The sequence below is a fragment of the Seriola lalandi genome, unplaced genomic scaffold, assembly GCF_002814215.2.
Source record: "Seriola lalandi dorsalis isolate HSWRI2012SDOR001 ecotype SW California unplaced genomic scaffold, Sedor1 jcf7180002054517, whole genome shotgun sequence".
NCBI classification, from domain to species: Eukaryota; Metazoa; Chordata; class Actinopteri; order Carangiformes; family Carangidae; genus Seriola; species Seriola lalandi.
The window spans coordinates 475,173-495,244 of NW_019525070.1; the positions used below are offsets into that span (position 1 = coordinate 475,173).

Consider the following 20,072-nt stretch of genomic DNA (forward strand, 5'->3'; position numbering starts at 1 on the left):
TGTTAGAAAATGGCTCTCCTGCCAAAGTATACAGATGGGGGCACAATGATGTAATGTCAGGATACACACACCATCATAGTCGAGTCAGTGCACAGATATTTAGTTTTGCCTAAATATCTGTGTGTTGTTTTTGCTCATTCAGTAAGATCTTGAACACTACATCTGGAGCATTCAAGCTGATGCAATATATAATCTCACTACTGTTCTTGCCGGATTTAGGAATATTTTGAACAGTTTTGAATGAATTATGCTCAATAAAGTAAGAACAAAACAGGATCCATGGTATATTATGTAAAAGAAATGTTTATTTCCATAATTAACACATACAGTACATTATTTTGACCAACATAAAAAGTGCAATATGCATTCAAACTACAGCAATGTACAGTACAAAAGTTACTGCATACTTAAATATAAAAAGAAAATGGTTACAAAACTGTGAAGTAACCTATTGTGATCGTTGTCACGTCAGTGTGACAAAAGCTTTAAAACTCATTGATGATATGAGCATAAAAGCTTAACAGCTATGAGCCTGACGACTCCACTGACTCTCTTTCGTTTCTCCCAAAAGGTGCAAAAAGATGTGACAGCATTTAAATACGTACATGATTGACATTATGATTCACATATTTTGTACAGCTTCAATGGTGTTTCCAATTTGTCGAGACAGCCAAACAACTTTGGTCTTTCACATTTCAAAAAGCACAAATGAGTTAAAAATGTTGGCAACCCTCAAGAATGAAATTTAAGGTGTAGAAGGTTTGGTTGTGAAATGTTTCATGTTTTCTCTTTATATCTTGTCAAAAATGTTCAGATAACTTTAGCTCGGGAAAAACCCTCACATACATTATATGATTTGACTGCCGTAAATCCTCAGTTCCTGTCACACTAGGCATTTGTTTTATGATTTCAAGCCATGCAGCGTGACTCCTCACTCTGCTCTCCCAAGAACATCGTACATTGTAGGGAATGATGAGGTCAATAACATTACACTAATGTTATTTTGGAAGATAGCTTGCTGTGTACCAGTATTCACTCAATAAAAAAAAAGCAGTGCAAAGGAACAACAAACTCAGAAGTGTTTCTGTTCTGTTTGTTGAAAACAGTGAGCATGCCTCTGGCAAAACACAGCCACATCCTTCTCTCGCCACGTTCATCCATTTCACTCACTCAGAGTCTCACATATAGTTAAGCATTAATGCACTAACATACATCTCTGCATTAAAATGAGTTCAAAACTGATTTCCTCACTTTAACTCCACATCAGCAAATGAACTGAATAAAACTCCAGCCCAGTGTTCATCTGAGAAAGAGCTTCATGAATGCAACATGAGGTAACCATTAATTTTACTACCCTCTAGCATCTAAAACATAAACTGTGCGGTAAACAACTATACATTTATTTAACACTTTGCTTTCTGTCAAGCTCCACTGAGGGACTCAAGTTCATCAATGTAGGCTACTACTTTGTACCAGACAGGTAAAAATATTCTAAGTGCCAATGGATACCATAAGTTTGGTACATATCAGGTACTAACAGCTGTGAAGTTAAAGGTTATAGAGCGTCCTGTACCGTCTCATCCTGCAGTCTAACACACAGCTCTGTGCCTCTGGTCTCATAGGTAAGGCACTTGTTTGTCCGAGAATCAAACCAAGTTAGAGGTGAACTGATGGCTTTACACACTTGTCAGATACAGCAATATGACTTTCATCACTGTGAACAGCAGTTTGAGAAACAATGTGGCAAAGGAGAGTGTACAATCCTTATAACAACAGTTGGCATTGTTTTTTTTGTCTTTTATTTATTTTTGTTTTGTTTTCATTTGTTTGCTCAGACTCGACTCTCTCCTTTTTCCAGAATCTGTACAGCCATCTCCGGCCCTGCAGGGTGACAGATGAGAGGGTGGGTGGAGTGTATATAACCTCCACTTGATTTGTCAGCTTCTGGGCTCACCTGGTAGTGCTTTCTCTGGAGTGTGCAGGTCCTTGTAGGGCCGGGGCAGAGCAGAGGTGGTGGGAGAGTCCCACTCCAGACCAGTGTCTGGCTCTGGGGACAGTGAGAGGAGCAGCAGTGTTCCTGCATCTGAGGAGCAGGCTGAACACAGATCCTCAGAGGAGAAGTTGAGGCTGCCCAACTTGGCCAGCGAGTTGGACCGCTTCAGCCTCGAAGGTACGGTCAGGCCCGCCAGCCGCATGCGGGTCTCGATCTCCTGCGCCCTCTGGCGTACGAGACCAGGTTTCCCCCTCACGCTGCGCAGACTGTCGCTGCTGGAGCTGCGTGTCAGGGTAGAGCCATGAGGCGAGGAGGTGGGTGTGAGCAACCCAGATCCCACCACCCCCAACAAGGCTTCATTGGTCAGTGGCATCACCAGTGGCTCTAACCGCACTTGGCATGGTGTCGAAGACTTAGTGAAGTCCCCAGTAAAGCCTGAGAACTCCTCTTCCTCCTCGTTGTGAAAAGGGCTCTTCTTGGACCTTTGGCATGCGTGCAAAGGCTTCAGAGAGTGCAGGCTCTCCTGAGATGACCCTGAAAGTCTCTCTAGTCTCTCTGCACGCCGGCGGACCAGCCCAGATCTCCGCAGCTGTAGAAGGGTCTCCTGTTGTTGGCCAAGGTAGCAAGCCACTGCAGGCTTTTCTTCCTCCAAATCCATTCTCATCAGCTCAGGGAGAGCTTCTGAGGCAGCTGCAGCCTGCCCTTTGTCAAGCTCTGTCTTTACTTCCAACAAATCACCACTGTCCTCAGGCTCCACTGAGTGCATTGATTCTCCTGGCTGCTCCTCTCTGTCAAGCAGAGCTGTGGGTGTGGAGGCAGCACAGTTGGCACAGTCACACAGAGAGCCACAGGGGCGCAGCACTCCCATTGAAGATGTGAGGCCTTCAGAGGAAGTATGGGACTGTGGGAATGAAGCACTTGAGACTTCAGGAGGACTGGGGTTAAGGCAAAGCTTCAAAGCCAGGTTTGGAGAATCTTCTTTCTGATTGGAGTTTGAATCCCAGCAAGACAGCGTAGAAGGATCAGCTTGAGGAAGGATGGAAGAAGGTTTTTCCTAAATAAAGAGAAGGGGGAAAAAAATAAATCAAACAAATTTCTGCAAATAGTGAGAAACAGCATTTTCATTCTAAAATGAAAGTTAATCATATAAATCAAACTTACATTGTGGTTACATGGAGGGCTCAAATGGTTGTTGTTGTTGGAATTTTCATTCAGGGTTGCCAGATCCATCCCATTACCCTCCGTATCGCCTTCTACCTCCACATCTTGCGTTTCCTCTCCTCCGCCTCCATCCCCACCCCCTCCGTCATCTGGCTGCATAAGTACTTCCATTTCTGCCTCCTCCTTTTGCACCTCCTCCTCATCCTCCTCCTCCACTGTGCTGAACTCCAGCCTCAGACGCAGCTCCTCCAGGGGCTCAGGGCCACGACTACAGGTCTGGGCGGCAGTTCCCTCTGCTGTAGGCCCAAAGTGGGGGAGGGGCAGGCCTTCACGTCCATCAAAGGCCTCATCATCTAGCAGAGCGTCCCGCTCCACATCCTCAATTTCTATAAAGACTTTTTCCATGCCAAGAAGGGGTGGGCCGCGCACAGGAGTTGATGGTTCGCTGTCCAGTGCTGAGTCAGAGAGTCGCCGGAAATAGTAGTTGTTGTAGGCGGGGTCGATCTCCAGAGCAACAGTCCTGCACGGGGAGGGGCATGCTGCACCTTTATCAGACAGCGCCTCTTCACAGCAGGGAGACATCCCTGGCTCAGGAGTCAGGTGTCCTCCCTCCTCCCCTCCACAGCACTGAGACAACCCCTGCTGTCCCTCTGCCATTTCACAGTCGGCGTCTGGATGCCACAGCTTGTTGTGCCGCTGTTTGCTGGAAATACAGAAAGACAGCGTACAGGAGGAAAAGAGGTCAGCTGAGAAAAAGACAACTAGCAAACATCATCGCACACACACACATCAAGTGAGGGACTGTACCTGGCATCCAGGATGCCCTCGTACTCCGCCAACTGTCTCATGAAACCTGGATTTGGTCGTGTGATGCTCCTCTTTTGCTTGACAAAGTTGTAGGCCTTCTCTAGCGACCAGCCGTACTCCTTCATAGCGTAAGCAATGACGGTGGAGGCAGACCGACTGACACCCATCTTGCAGTGAACTAGACATTTTGAGTGGTTCTTTCTGTCGGTGAGAATTACGTAATTTTTAAAGTTACTAAATCAAAGAATATTAAAACATTAAAAATATTAAATCAAGTCATAGAAAACGTAACTTCCTTCATGTCTTTTCAACATGTAGAAGAGTTATCTTTTTCTTTAACCCTCCATCTTTGTTTTCTCTTTCAAAATCAGATTCTACGTAAATGTGGGAAATTGAACAAGCAAGTCTCCTGCGGAGATGACACATCTTTGTATTTTACTGATAAAAATACATGAGCAGATTGTTTTCGGTTCCACTCAGGACTCACTTTGCTTTAACAATGAAGTTGTATGTGTCATTCCAGTGAGCCAGCAAGTCAGTGGCATCCTCGTCATAGACACGTATGTTGTGATAACTGAATGTGCCTGGAAAGAAGTTGTCTATCTCCCTGGTAACGTTGAGGATATAGCCCACCCTGGGAAGGAAAGAAACTGTTAACTCATCAACAACATTCTTTCTTGGTCAAATCATAATACAAAATATGTTTTGTGTGTGCTTATCTTAGCTCCTCCGTAATATAAAATAAATCACCCTGTCTCTTGCAGCTCCTCCAAATTAGATGCATTCCATTCGGATCCCTAAAAACAAATGAGAGGAAATACTGTTTAGACTGTGTAGTGAAGAGTGTATTTTCGAATATTTGTAAGATTGTTCTTTCTCCAAAAACAATTATTTCACAGGGAGGATTACTCAAACACCAGTCTTCCTTTGGGATGGGAAAGAAAAGGGAATCATTTTATCTCAGTTATTCACAGGAAACAACAGATGTAACATATGTTTTTGTCAATGTAAGAGACAGTATCAGCTGTCCCACCAGGTAGACGTGGTCAAAGATGAGAGTGGCTTTGTCCATCTGGCCCAGGATCAGCAGCATCTCATTGTCAATGAACTCTTTGTACTCCTTCAGGTTGCAGTTCATGTGCTGCTCCAACTCTGTACGGATCTGACAAAAAATGTGTACAGCATAATTTGATTTGTGTGTACGTGGAGAGTTTTTTGTGTTGTTGTGAGGTACTCTGTCACAATCACTGGTTTGCTTCAAATTCTTCTCCCTAAACACTATGGAAATGTTCTGTAACAGACTGAAACACAACATTGCCAGAGTTTGGATGGGTACTACTTTTTTAAGTTCCTGTTTGCATGCATCAAATAATGTTAACAGGTATTATATTCATATAATAAGTTATAATATAAATAGTGTCAATCAGATTCCTGTAACTACGAATATTTCTAAAATATTATCAAAGAAACATGCAAAGTAAATTTGAAAAATTTCCACTTCAAGGTCAGTTTGAAAAAGAGTACAACTGAGTTGTGCCTCCATCTTCAGAGAATCCCATGTAAATGCAGCAAATGCAAATTAAACAACAAGACAGAAATGCAAAACAGTGGTTTATTTCAGTGTGTGTGCGTCACACTGTATATTTACCTGTTTGCAGGTGACGTTTTCAAGGTCCTGGCACGTCATGATGCTTCTGAGTTTGGCTTTAATAAGGCACTCTGTCCTCTCTCTCTCTGAAGGCCTATGAAAGATAAAAATCGCAGGACTCATCCAATAACAGTTGTTTCTGAAATGTCTTTACATAAGGAATCTGATTCATTTGATTTGTGTTTACTGACTTGTCGACAAACATGGTGGGTGAGTCTGGTCGTGTGGTCTCCAAGTCCTTCATAGCATTCCACTCGTTGATGCAGCTCTGGTCTGAAGCAATGCAGCTCTCATAATAGCCCATCCAGGTGAGAGCCATGCCTCCAGGGAAGTAGTTATACCTGCGTGACACCTCACATGCCTTGTGCAGCACCTGCAGAGCTGACCTAGATTGTTGTTGATTTGGAAAATTAAGGTTAAAGTTGTAGATGACTGATGTAAATCTGATTCTATTAGCTATACCAAAAACAACCAAATGACTGTAGTACAGTGTGGCTTCATGCAGCTCTGTGTATATGCATCTTCATGCCAGCAGGTGGCAGAATAAATCAGCAATGCCGCTACGTGGTGCCTCACTGCAGCAGAATGTGTCTATCAGGAGATTTATCGTGGAGTATCATGACGCTACACTTGTTGGAGACAGCCACGGTGGCTCCAGAGGTTGTTCATTACTCACCACATCGCCTGCACTGACACCGGTTTGAAGACATGAGTCCGACCTGCCGTGTTCACAGTAAAGCCCCTGAGGAGCAAACAAAACAGATGGTCATTCTCTGAGCTGGAGCACCATGAAGCTACAGTACGTGTGTATCAAGTTCATCCCAAGTGTCAGGTGCAGATGCAGTGTTGGATAAAAAGCAGAGAAATATCACTGGGGTTAAAAGCTGCAGCTGTGGTCACACTGACAGAAAAAACTCACCCATCTCCATCCAAGTGGATCTTTGTATCACTCCACAGAGGTAGCACCATGCCAATCGAACAGCTTTTGCTGGAAGAATGAAAGTGAGAATTAAAATTAAAAGCCTGGCAAACAAGAAAATTCTACTTTTGTTTGGAATGGCTAATGTGAAAAGTGGATAAGATGAATAGAAATAAATCACTTGTTACAGTAGTGCATATATAGCAGATAAAGTGTGAGGCATAGCTTTGTGGGCGAGTGCTGTTCACTTTTACAAATATACATAAACAGTTTGTATATCGTGTCAACGAGTAACACGAGGTAAACAAAAACATCAGTTCATACATGGCGCTCTTTTAACCTTTAACAGGTATACAGCAAACAGTGATCATAACACCCCTGCATGTTGAGCTTATTCGTACCAGTCTTTGCTGGTAAAGTCAATTCCCAGTAGGATGTTCTCCTCTGTGTCCTGTCGGCCGCTGGTGTACACCACCACCATGTACCGCACACGATCAGACCATGCACTCTCCAGCCGCACCGCCTGCACAGGGTACAGACAATTGAAGTCAAAATGTTTCCTGTTTTTTGTAGCAGTACCTAAGAGCCAAAATAAATTTCCTTACTATTTAATGGATATTTTGTCTGGAATGTAATTACTTTTGGCATACAAATGTTTACTTTTAAATACATTAAACCATAGCTAATTCAAATAAATCTAGTGAGGTAGGCCGGTGTTAAAAACATACTCCCTTTACACAAGTGCAGAACTCTTGATTGTACATACAAGCAAATGCTCCAGAGAAGCAACACTTGGCCAATCGACTGTGCTGACCCTCCTGTTAAAATCTGCGCCGAACAAAGTGTCACAGTTGGATGTGCAAAGAAATTTGGGACACAAACTTGATGTAATAGGGTAACTGAGTCCTCAGGATGAGAGTGAGAGTACAGAGCCGGTAAACATAAAATGAAATAACTCACACCAACTCATACACGCACCATGGAAACATTAGGTAATGCCCTCCTGAGTGTGCTCTCATGAGCTAATAATTACAGTGAGCAAATAAGCATCGTAAGTACACAATAAAATGCATTCTAGAGGGTCTGCTATGCCAGGTTGTTAGTCAGTGGCCTTTATGAGTGTATGTGTGTGTGCATGTTTTTGTTTTGATGTGTGCAAATACTTATGTTGTCTCTTACCAGTTTGATTCTGTCCTCTGAGCGAAGAATGTTTATCATCACCTGCAGGTGTTGAGGTAAGTCACCTGTTGAGGAAGATCATAAAGAAAACTGATCAATGACGAGCTGTGGCGTTTGGTGTCAGTGGTTTTAAATACCTCGTCATACATACTGATACATGTTGACTTGAAAGAGAAGATACAGGGATGATTAATTCTACTTTACTATGACAACACTGAGTGAGAATATAAATGAGTATAATGCATGCTGGAGTCACAATGAGCTTATTAAATTAAAATCATTGCTATAGTCTACTGCATACAGTACATATGTTACACTGCTCCCTAGTGTTCAACACTGAAACCAAAAGTAAAGCCTCCTCCTGAACCTGTTCAGTGACTTTTTTTTTTATTATCAGATGACATGTGTTGTGAACTGACTGAAGAGAAATGAACTGACAATAAATTAGCCATTTGTCAGCCACAAAAACACAATACAAGAACTTGTCAGTGCTCCCTGTACCAAGATGTCAGATATAATAAAACAGGGTGCGGAGATGGACCAATAGCAATAAATAGTAGCAGCTGACAGAGTGCCAACTAGTTTGAAATATGTCACAACAAGCCAAAAAGACAAATCATGACATACTGACTGGTTTCAACAACAATTAACAGGAAGTGCTCGACTCTCATGTACCTCACAGCAGTATGTCTCTTCAGAAAAATCGACATTATCTCCACAATATGCGACTGATCACTTTGTCTCATGTTGGGAAACAATTTTACAAACTTACAAAAATACGACCACATGGACAAGAATACTGAATATAACTTATATACACATTAATACCAGAACTTATTTCAAGCTATCAGATTTTATAGTCTGATAATCAATGTTCTGAAAAAAATTTTGCAAAATATTTAACTTTACATTTAAAGCGGAATGAGAACGAGCCTCAAAGGTTTGGCATACTAAATAAAAACATCTTCATTGTTGAATGTAACATGTATAAACTGTCATAAAACAGTAAAAATGTAAAAAACTATTATTTTAATTTTGTCACATTGTGCCATAATGGTCCTTTAATATTAAATATAAGACAAGTTTCAGTATCAGAGTTACAATCCATATGAATTATTCCCTGCTGGTTTTCAAACATATTTCCTACAGCATCCAGTGATTACATTTGATTGTTAAATGAGCTGAAACTCGGAAGATGACTTTATTCTCTTCTTGAACTAATTTCAAGTTCTGCACATAAACTAATAAAATAAGATCAAAGAGGATAAGGTTTTAAAAACTATATACCAGTTTCAATGTCTCACAATGCTCCACTTATACGTTGTTTGAACATGTTGGCCTGCTAAAGCCTATTTAGGCATTATTTGATGCTACAAATGCTGTGAGTTTCTGTCCATAGCTGCTAGAGGAAAGATTTCGCAACCATTTAGGTGTGTTTTTGATGGTTCTGATGGACATGTGGCTCAAACTGTTAACTGAGAAAAGTCAACTGAGTTCATGGCCTTAGTTCACATGCCTCTGTGGCAGCCAAGTTGGCATCTGTTCTGAATAGTAACAGCTGCAAGATGTGAGAGTCATCCACAGAAACATAAATATATCCACAGACAATTATGCATCATGTGTCCATGTTGATGTGAATAGTTCAAACAGTTCCACTTGTAGCCTTAACTGACACCACTGGGTTTCAGTGCTGAAAAAGGCGATGTCCGAAAACAGTGTGTATTCACCGATTCTTCCACTGTGAAACGGCTCACTTGAATGTAACACAAACAAGACATTCAGAAAGTCAGTCTCTCAGTCTCTACATTAAACTGACATAGCGCTGGTCTGCACACCTCAGTATGGCTTTACAGATTACAGTGTTTTCTGTATTTTTTAACCTTGTGTAATATTCATTTTCAATTTTTTTTTCTTCAAAAAGAAAGAGAGAAGCAGTGCTCCTCTTAAAATCATGGTAGGGCACTAGCTCTTAGAGCAGGAATACCTTTATCAAACACATTGCATAAATCACCTCACTGTCTCTTTTTTCCTAAAAGCCACAGTTACTAGGAAATGACACAACTATTTCCCCTGCCAAATGTTTGAGAGCACAAAGCAGGACAAGCAAATATGTGGGCTACCTGACAAAGTGGCTGGTAGAGTAGACAAAGCTGCCAACCCCAGCCATGACTTGCCAAATGACTTGGCAGCATGCTGGTTGTTGGCTGGTGCTGAATTCCCATCATGCCTGTGGACTGTCAGGTCAGCCTTATGTCTTTAAAGAAATTAATTGTGTCTTTCAGTTGTGACATTTTAAAAACAGCCGTTGATAAAAGACACTGGCCAGTTCATTGTTCAGTCCAACTTGTCATGTGACATCAGACTTCAATCAATAAAATAAACACTGTTTCACTGTTCATTTTTTATACTATTCATCATATAATCTATAAAACAATGTCATACAGGGTTTGTTGAAAACAGTCATTTACATTTACATTTACATTGTGTTCCCTTTACTCACTAAAGTTAGCATGGTGATAAAAGCAGAGAACCCGAGGTAATACAAACAATAAGAGCCTACTAGAATCGTGCTACCATGCGCTGGATTTAAGCACTAATCTGCCTAAGCTATACGTCTGGAACATGCTTATCAACGAGGCAGCCTCCATCCTCCTCACCTCAGCTACAAACATCTGCTGCAGTGTTAGTGAGTGCAGCACTTGAACTCATCACACAGACTGCACTGTATAACCTGGACGAGAAATCTGAAGAGGAGACTGATGAAACTAAAACTATAGTTAGGGTAAATTATGTGTATAACAGGGTGTGCTTTTCTGGGTGTCTTGTGGTTCTCACCTGCATGTTTGTGGTGAGGATGTACTTTCTGGCCCTGGTGACTGCTCCCCTGCTGCAGGAAAAGAGCAGCACCCTTCACCATGAAGAAGCTCTCACTCAGGCTGCAATAAATGGGAGAGAGTAGTTACAAGTACTGAAACATGAATGTTATACATCAGACTCCACACTGCAGAGCAACAGCTCAGCACAATTGTTCCAGCTTGTTCATTGGACAGTTAGGCTGAGAAGTACGATGCAAGACAAATGAAATATTCAATTCAGTTAGTAGACACAGCCAATGAGGGGAGCATAAATCACAGTTGTCTGCTGCTGGTGAATTACCTCAACAGCTGAGTGGAAAAGCCCAGCTGCCACGTTACAAAGGCAGACCTCAGCTCATGCTTATCTGTCTTTTTTCTGCTGCATGGGCTGCACTCACTCAAACTTGAATTGTCAGGTCTCCGATGGCAGGGTGTAATACAACAAAGTAAATAATTGACCTAACTGCAGTTGTTTGTGAGGCTTAACTTTCACAGTGACCACAAAGCAGCAATTATCAGTTCACACCTGCCTGTAAAAGTCCTGACTTTTTCAGGCTAGGCCTTGGAGCTGTCAACAGATGACATAAGTAAGAAGCTGCAATAAAAAAAGAAGTGAGGTGTTCTCCTCCAGGCTGATTTCAATTATTCCATTTCATTGAAAAACAACATGAGCACATTCATAGATCTACCTGGCAGCAGGGTGGGACACATGCACCATGTATTCTGTGTGTTCAGTGTAGCAAATCAGGACATCATTAGGGAGGCACAGAACTGATGAGTGACAGCAACAAAACAAAATCCATACAGATACTAAAGACAGACCTATCTTTAAATATGGAAATCATTTTATTGGTATAGTGTCAGTATTACTGGCTAATGTCAGCCTAAAAGAGCAATGCTGGTATCAGTGTTTATTAATGCCACCTAAAGATAGACATGTAAAAAAAAAAACTGAACAGTTTTGCATCCCCAACAAATACACAAACCACTGACCAAATGCCTCTGTGTTAAAGGGGTAAAATTAAAGTCCTTCATCTAAATCACATCAGCAACTGCAATTTCCAACATCATATTTTTATATCCAGCTCTGAAACTGCTCCCTCACTAAGCTCTCTCTGATCACACTTTCAAAACCCACATACAGAAGAGCAAGCCTGGGCCAAACGATTTTATGGGAACAATGGACTTCGTTTTGTGCACCTCACAATAAATTCCCTCCGCCCCCAGCACCACAGAAACAAAGTTCCACAGTGACTAAGCATGGGGGTGGACACTTCTAAACAAGAGCTTTTGTCTCACTTTTTTGTTTCAGCCCGTTCTCAGTTTGAGATTTATGAGTCTATCAGGAGGGTCTACTGTCAGGGGGTGATGGATAATATGAGGCAAAAGTGGCAACACCAAGAATAAGAAGAGGGGTACAGCCTCATCACTGCTTAGTACTGTGTACAAATCCCTGCTTTCCGCCAGTAACCCAACTTTCAGTCCACAGGTTTTAGCCTTTGATACTTGATACCTTCCTGGAGAAAAAAAAAACCTTTAAAAAGGTGAAATTTGGGGATGTGTGAAACTTGTCCTTATGTGTAAATCAAGAGCTGTCCCACTGCTTCACAGGCCGTACTCAGACATCCTAATTAAACAGACTTAGCTCTACTGACTCTTGCCCTGCAGCAGCCTGCTATCAGCTTCTCCACAAACACTAGGGCTAAAAATACATGTGGTATCAAAGCAAACAAAGACTATGGCAGAAATACCTGCCAGATAGCTTCAATGATTCCACATGATTGCAGCCTACAGTATCTATACCTCCTTTACAGACAGAGAGCAAAAAAATAAACACATCAAGCGACAGAAATATCATTAATACAATGAGCTGTGCACCACTGAATCTCAGCTGAATGATAACGACAACTTATTTTGATTAAGGGTCACTGTTTCTATCAACTACATCACTACTTGGGACAAGTTCAGTGACTGATTAGGTCTGCTGGCCTGACAGATCATAGTATCTGTTGCAAAATCATTCAGGCAACATTTAAAATCTTACACTGAGCTAATAAATTAAAAGTTACAATATAACAACAAATCAAAATTTGTTTCAGAACTGCTCAAAAAAATAACCACTGAGCTTAGAGCATGTAGTCCTAACCTTAGTCTGACGTCAAATCTCATCAAGGGAGGACCTTGCGTCAACCAGTTCAAACCTCATTTTGATAAGATAAACTAGACTCACATGCGGTTTATCTCACTCTGGGTCAACACAGCGTTCTCCACAAAATAAGGTAGCATCTTCATCACGGCCTCCTGGATGGTTTCTACAGCCAGATGCATCCTGTTGACCGGAACGAATCCCAGGCCTCTGCGGCACGTGCTACCTCCTCTTCATCAGCCTCCAGAAACAATGAAGGAGCAAAAGGGTGCAAAAGAAGAAGAACGATGGTTTCAAGTATTGGCCCGCAGCTTTTGAGTGACAGACTGACTGACAGCCTGCACTCATCTGTGCTGCTCGGTGAAGAAGTGCCGTCTGCTCAGATGCCACTCCCTCTGCTGCCTCCTCCTCCTCCCTTCATCTGAGCGTCTCTGAGTGTGAGTCAGACTCCTGCCTGGAGGGACGTACTGCAGCCTCCACCCGCTGCCTCAGGCAAACCCAACTGTGCTCATGTCCCCCATCCTTCAGTCTGTCTTGTCTGTGTCACACTCTTATACTAAAGGTCCACATTCATATAAAAGGAAACTAGAGGAAATTTTGCTCTTTCATTCATGACAAGCACTTGTACTCTTTTCTCAAGAGACAGAGTGTGAATCGCATGCTTTTCTTTTGCTTTGAGAAAAACTCTAGAGCAAATAGCCAGATGCTTACAGAGGACAATGAATCTAATAGAATTCAAGATGTGGATTTCCCCTTCATTCTACATGACCTCTGTGATTCTTTGCTTTCCTCATACATCAGGTCTGACTAAGTACAAAGTGAACAACAGGTTTCCTCTTTAGCCAGAGCAAAACATGTCCACTTGTCCAACAGAAAACACCTCTCCAAAACCCGCTGAGCGCCGCTTTCTCTCTATGTCTTCCTGGGGAAAAGCAAGACCATGCACAATTGGAGGAAGACAAAAAAAAAGCAGAGGAATTTTGGCACAAAACTTCTTAACGGGATGTCTCCATGTGCATGCCACTTTGGGGGTCAACAGCATCCAAGGTAGTGCCTCCAGGGAGCTTAATACACGGGCCAAGCATGGGTGGAAAGGGCAGTGATAACTGGCAATCTCCCAAAACTCCCAAATCTCATTATACCCAGGCTTATAAGGGAGGGATTATCTTGTCTCTCTCTCCTTCAAGTGGCCAGCGCTGGTTGTCACTCACTAACATGGACCACAAAGAAACCACAGCGTGTTTCTTTAATAGAGAGCACAATGGCATGTTATGGACAAAATATACTTTATGTCTATTGCATCTGCCACACCAGTGACTGATCTCTGTAGATGCAAAGAAGGAAAGTAAAACACAAAGTTAATGAAAAGCAACTCTGGAGTACAAACATGAAATTCCAGTCTCAAAGAACTGTTGAAATGTAGCCTGCATATTAATATGTTTGGGGCCTGAAAACGAATATAGGCTGTAACTTTCTTTCTCACTTTCCCTCTCTCACTAAGCACTGACACCCCCCACAAGTACACAAAGAAGTGGCACAACGCTGTTAATCTAGGAGGATTTGCTGACAGACATTAACAATAGCTCTGCGACACAGATAACAAGATAGCTCTCCTATTCTTCTCGACAATAGTACGTCTGTTACACCTGGTCACTGGCAGATACTGTACTCTACAGGCTGACGTATGTTCAGTCTGCTCCAGGTGGAAACTTGGACAGCTCAATGTGTCAGGTGCATTTAGAAGTGGATGGACCTGGTTGGATACTGGAGCTTCCCCTGCATAATATGAGCTCAAGCTGTAGAAGCAGCAGGCAGGAATGATGGCATGTCACCGAGTTAAGGAATAGTATACTGCTGCAACAGTAACAGATGGACCTGGATGGGGCCAAACGGGACCAGATGTCCTCTAAGCCACCGAGTCACCAGGTGTACTGGTTATATGAGAGAGGTGCACTGGATTACACCGAGAACTCACAACAAAGAGGCTACACAGAGGCAGCAACCACGCTGGTTTATTCATGGTCTCAGAGTGTTTTGCACACATCGAAACGAGTGAAAAAAGCCTCCTCTTGGGGCTGCCAGTTGCATAATTCTGGCATTTTCTCACTTACACCACTGAAAGGGGGTAGAGACAGAGAGGGAGGGGGCAGTACAGGGAGGAACAAACCTCCTCAGGTGTCAGTGGAGACATGGAGAGCCTGAATAAATGACATCATCGTGTTACTGAGAAAAATTTACCAAAAATAAATAACTAGAGCTGGTGATTCTGTTGCAGTTTGTCTATCTATGTTTCTCAAATCCAAAGGGAGAATTTTGACATTTCATGGCATTTAAATCACTCATCAACCAGTCTTGGAAAGTGAGTTTAAATGAACTTCACACGAACAGTAATAGTTTCCTGGTATGTATTACTGCTGTTTGTGGAGCTCATAATCTGCTGATCATTCATTTTACCCACATGCTGTATCTGCTTCTTGCCCAACTAAAGTTGTAAAATGATATCATCCTTGGTTCAGAGCCACCAACACCTGCACAGTGTTTATGTTAGCCTCTGTCAACCCTTTGGGCTTGTCATCTTTATCAAGGTCAGCCTGGAACAGCAAGCACAAATACTTGGCAGCTGCGTAACTGTCCATCAACAGATGTAGCTATCTATCAAGTGTACTAGATCAGTACACACTGGTCTAAAGAGAAATATATCTGTCAAATAAAAGATAACTTAATGTGAAAAAATATTATGAAACATGAATTTACTGGCAATTTCAGTGAATAACGTGGCATTCCAGCCCCTCATAAAATGGAAGCTATGTTGAGGCAAGTCGGGACTCACATTATGCACAGATCATTCTCACACACATGCATTGCTTAGGGGCATCGCATAGGCTGTTGCATGAGTGAAAAGAAACTGAAATAACGTATTCGCTCATCTTATCAACTAGTTCACAGTTCGTAAACAGCAAATCACAAAAATTATAACAAGAATCCACATGAAGATCTACTTTGTCACCCAAGTCCAAATCTTGGCAAATCGATAATATATATATGGGATCGAAAAACATGTCGGCTAATACAACAGTTATTGTATAGATGTGATCTGAACTGAAATTATATCTCTCCAGTAAACAACCTCACTGAGGTTGGCTGACAAAAAGATGCTTGCTATCCATTTCAATTCAGTCCAATTTTCGAAATGCATGTTTCCAAAACTACTGTTTCAGAAGAGAGACATCATATACCACAGTTGTTACACAGTCATTGCATTTCAGTGGATTCATCTACGTCTATACGTTATGGGTGGTTAATTAGATGAGTCTGCAGAAAACTATAATGCAATGTAACTTTTCAATATCTAAGAGACATACTTAGATCATATTGAGTTCAATCTGTCCAAAAACTACCTTTATATTGCTGTTAATACACAAGGTTACTTAATAAAAGTACAAAGTGGAATTGTCAGTTCTTTCTATTTCAAAATAGCTCTCTTTACTGTAAAGCCTCCCCAGGGACTCTGCTACAGCTTTTGACAGATAACTAACTTTATAAGGTTTTAACACAACTGCATCACCCTGTCACAGTCACATTCATTTCTTATTCAAAGAATCAGAATCCAACGCACAGAACAAGAAGCTACTGGAGCCAAGCAGTTTCTTGAAATAATTTACTATCCTTGAAATGTGCTTTGGCCCTTCATATTATCAAGAACACAAACACACAAAAAGTTAAGATTCAAAAAGCATTGACTGCAACATCAAGGGCTGTCATGCACTCACTGGATATGTATTGTTGTTCTTGCAACATAATTTAACACAGCTGGCAGAAGAATAACAAAATACTGTGACTCATTTGATTTATCTTTGTAATGTACAAATGAACATTTTATGGCTGTGCTCATCCAGAGTGAAACAATGGCTGTCCTGCATGGTGAAAAGGGAACATGTGTGAACACTCTGATGGTGCTTTGTCTTTCTACGTGCTATAACCAAAGTCTAGATACAAAGCATTGTCCTACATTTCATCTTTTGATGGGAGACAAAACATGTCATTTACTCATATGAATGACGGAAAAGAGGAAAACAAGCAAATATTCACTTTTTAAGCTATAACTAGCAAATATTTGATTATCAAATACCAAAATTATAATCACCCTTCTGTCAATTCATGTGAAATATTCCATCAAAAGTTTCATGAAAAAGCTAAATAAAAAAGCTGGGGAAAGGCCAAGTGAGTCAAGTGATGATGCACGATTGAAGAGCAAGTTCATCAATCTAAGTGCTGATAAAAAAACAGACACGCCTGTCAACTTATTACTTGAGAGATTACTTAATATAAAAAGGTTTTTACAGTTGGTTATTAGGAATTGATGACTGCCAATAAAACAGACAGACAGGTGTTTTATTACAGTGACGCTCAGTTGTTATTATTTGTTCATGCCAGCTAGTCTGCCAGATGCAACCATTCAGTCAACAACACCTGTGTATAAAATTGGACCTGCTTTACCACGTACTACCAACATAAGTGCTAAACATAAAATAAACTTACCTCTGATTTATTCGCCGTTCATCTTCACTCCCAAAATCCTGCAATGCAGATAACAGGAAAAAATTAACGCCACATCCATTTAGATGGTATTAAAACAAATAATCCCAGCCTGCCACGTAGACAGAAGCTACAGGCTAATCTATATTTTACCAAAAATAAACTGATAAATGAAACCGACAAGGAACCCACAACTGAAATACTCAACATAATGTGTGTAAGGTTCAACAGTATCTAAATATAGTAATTCCTTTAAAGCACGAGTGCCAGAACAAAGATGCTACGTCTTTATGTTGGTATGCTTTTCAAAGCAGACACCACCACTGATTTAATAGCAGCCACACCAGCGAGAGAGGTGTGCAAGTTGTGGGAGCAGCCTCGACTTAAAAGTACATCAGCATAAGACGTAAGCACATAAATAAACACATTTGACTCCATAGACGTTAACATGGTCTACAAACAATCACATGGCAAGAAAATGATAGCAAAGGTGTATTGGGAGGCTGGTGACAAGGCCGTGTGAATATTTTGACCAGTTCAGTTCACATGCCACAGCACCCAAAGCAAAAAGTATTGCTTCGGTTTCTTCACAAATCCTGCAATTTTGCCTGCAGAAAACAAACCAAATTCAACATCATTTGGGAGTTAATCCAGCAAAAATATGTGTATAGTTGGGTGAATGAGGTTGGAAAATAGAGGAGAATGTCAGTTGGTAGCTATGTCTGGTGGGTTTGCACCAAAATACAATGGTGAGATCAATTTTGCTTCATTTTTGTGGAGGCCCCAATCCATTAATCATGATTAGATTTTTCTAAAACTCACAAAGTCCTCTTTGACCCATTTTTAAAAAATCTAAAACTGTGTTAAACTATGAAGTGGTGGATTTTTTTTGTATGATAAATTAAAAATACTAAATACTTAAAACCTCAAATGGGATAGTTTATGCGTTAACATTCATGAGCAGACTCAATCATTTATGAAGAAAAATGACTCACTAATTTATGAACAAAAACCCAGATGACACATCAAAAAAACCTAAATGTTCATAAAAGATTAAGAAAAGATTAGGGGCTCTAAGACATGTTTTTCAGTGTGAACAAAACTGTATAGCCACCTGTGTACAGCTGAAAAAACTAAAAAATTCAAATTTTTTGGATGGACAGAAGATTATTATTGTGCAAGGAGAGCATGCAACAAGACCATAACTAGGTAAATCTCAAAAGTGTATTAGGTGAAATAATCTCACACATTAACTGCCTCATGCCAGCATGTCGTAAATCCCTGTTTACCTCCGCTCTCTTTTCCTTCCCCTCCTACAGTAGTATTCCTCCACCCCACCCACCCCTCATGAGTAGATGACATCATAGCTGCAGTAGCTTCCTGCCAGCTTTATCTGTCACACCTCACCATGATGCTGCTGGACTACACCACCCTCTCCAGCAGGACACTTAGGAACAGGGACAAAACCCAGTCAATCCAGCAAAACAAATTCTTTTAAAAGAAGCAATCGATTTGCAATAAACAGCTACTACGTCATGACATTTATGTGTTGCATGGTTATGAACATCCTTGTGAAAACAAGGAGTATTTTTGTCCTGAACACAGCTTTAGCTGAGACACTTGTGGCTGTAAATAAATGCAGCCATAGATGTCAGTTCTGGTTTCTCTGATGTGGTCATGCAGAGCAGAACAAGGTGAGCTTTTCTGTTTCTAGCTGGTAGTTAGCGCCCCCATCTGGTAACTGATGACTGTGCTTAAACATAGGAAGAGGGAAGTTATCTTTGAATGATTATAGTTTTGTGGAATAGACAAGTACTTTTCTTGCTGTGAGTCCACAAAACAATAAATCTCAATATGTGACTCTCTGCTACCAAAGGGAAGTAGAAGCCTTAAGGTTTAATCTTTCTCCCCCATATGGATGATTACCAGTCTGGAAATCTCATATTGTCTTCCTATACGTTTTGGACAGACCACAATGGACCCCAATGGAATCTGACATAGAAATATCCTGTGCAGCTGACTGTTTCTAATTTCTTGTCTACTAAGGAGAACACAGCCCACACCAACATAATAAAACATAAAAATATCAGATGTAGCATTAGTAGGTTAATGTGACTTTAGCAGTACATGTTTTGTGAGAGCCCTGCTATTGTTCTGCTGATGGTTTGCCAAACAGCCTGTGATATAGTTAACGTTAAGAATTTGAATTTTTCAATGTCAGCCAGCCACATCATAAACAGCTAACGTTAGCTACAGCTTATATCATTAATAAGGCACTTGTCACACTAAGCTAGCGCTATAAATTAACGCCAAACAAATTTAACAGGTGTGAGGGTTTTTATAATGTAACCATGTCTTTAAAAAAAATCAATTTAACAGCTGTATTGACATATGTGTTGACGAGATATATCTGGCTATCAGTAACGAAGACGTTTGCTAGCTACCGTTAGCTAATAACCTAGCATAACACGTTAACTAAGGGTGCTAACGTAGCTTCAATCAGCGGCCCTATCTCCCGCAACATCTCCCTCATCCCCTGCCTGTCCACCAACACCTCCCCACACCGGAGCATCGTTTTAGTTCACCCGGGACCAAACTGACCTCCCCCGCGGTCGTGGTTGCTGTGCTGGCGGTGGAAGCGGCGCTCGGGGTCGGGGACCGCTGCAGAGTAACCAACGCCATGGCTGGAAGCTGAGGATGATGCACCGGCCGGCCGCTGTGGCCTGGTGAGCTGCTGCTAGCTGCTGGGCTAACGATACATACAGCTGACGGATGGAGGGAGGGAGAGAGGGAGAGAGGGAGAGAGAAGAGCTTTGGTATCCTGCAGG

The 20,072-nt window shown here is 41.5% G+C and overlaps 1 protein-coding gene across 2 annotated transcripts; it reads right to left on the reverse strand.

Moving 5' to 3' along the window:
* Positions 1-285: 285 nt before the first annotated feature.
* On the reverse strand, positions 286-20,050 carry ssh1a (slingshot protein phosphatase 1a). 2 transcript variants are annotated; one of them, XM_023413589.2, is made up of 15 exons: positions 19,846-20,050; positions 17,248-17,285; positions 10,543-10,643; positions 7,708-7,772; positions 6,930-7,051; positions 6,529-6,597; positions 6,286-6,351; positions 5,801-5,995; positions 5,610-5,703; positions 4,995-5,123; positions 4,712-4,758; positions 4,449-4,595; positions 3,962-4,162; positions 3,155-3,857; positions 286-3,047 (listed from the first exon to the last, which is right to left on the reverse strand). In XM_023413589.2, the coding sequence occupies exons 1-15, from the start codon at positions 19,924-19,926 to the stop codon at positions 1,938-1,940; spliced, it is 3,168 nt and encodes a 1,055-aa protein (XP_023269357.1). In that variant the 5' UTR covers positions 19,927-20,050; the 3' UTR covers positions 286-1,937. The 2 variants fall into 2 exon arrangements, with proteins under 2 accessions (XP_023269357.1, XP_087032004.1); XM_087175878.1 differs by lacking the exons at positions 17,248-17,285; positions 19,846-20,050 and adding an exon at positions 12,793-13,010.
* Between the last annotated feature and the right edge of the window lie 22 nt (positions 20,051-20,072).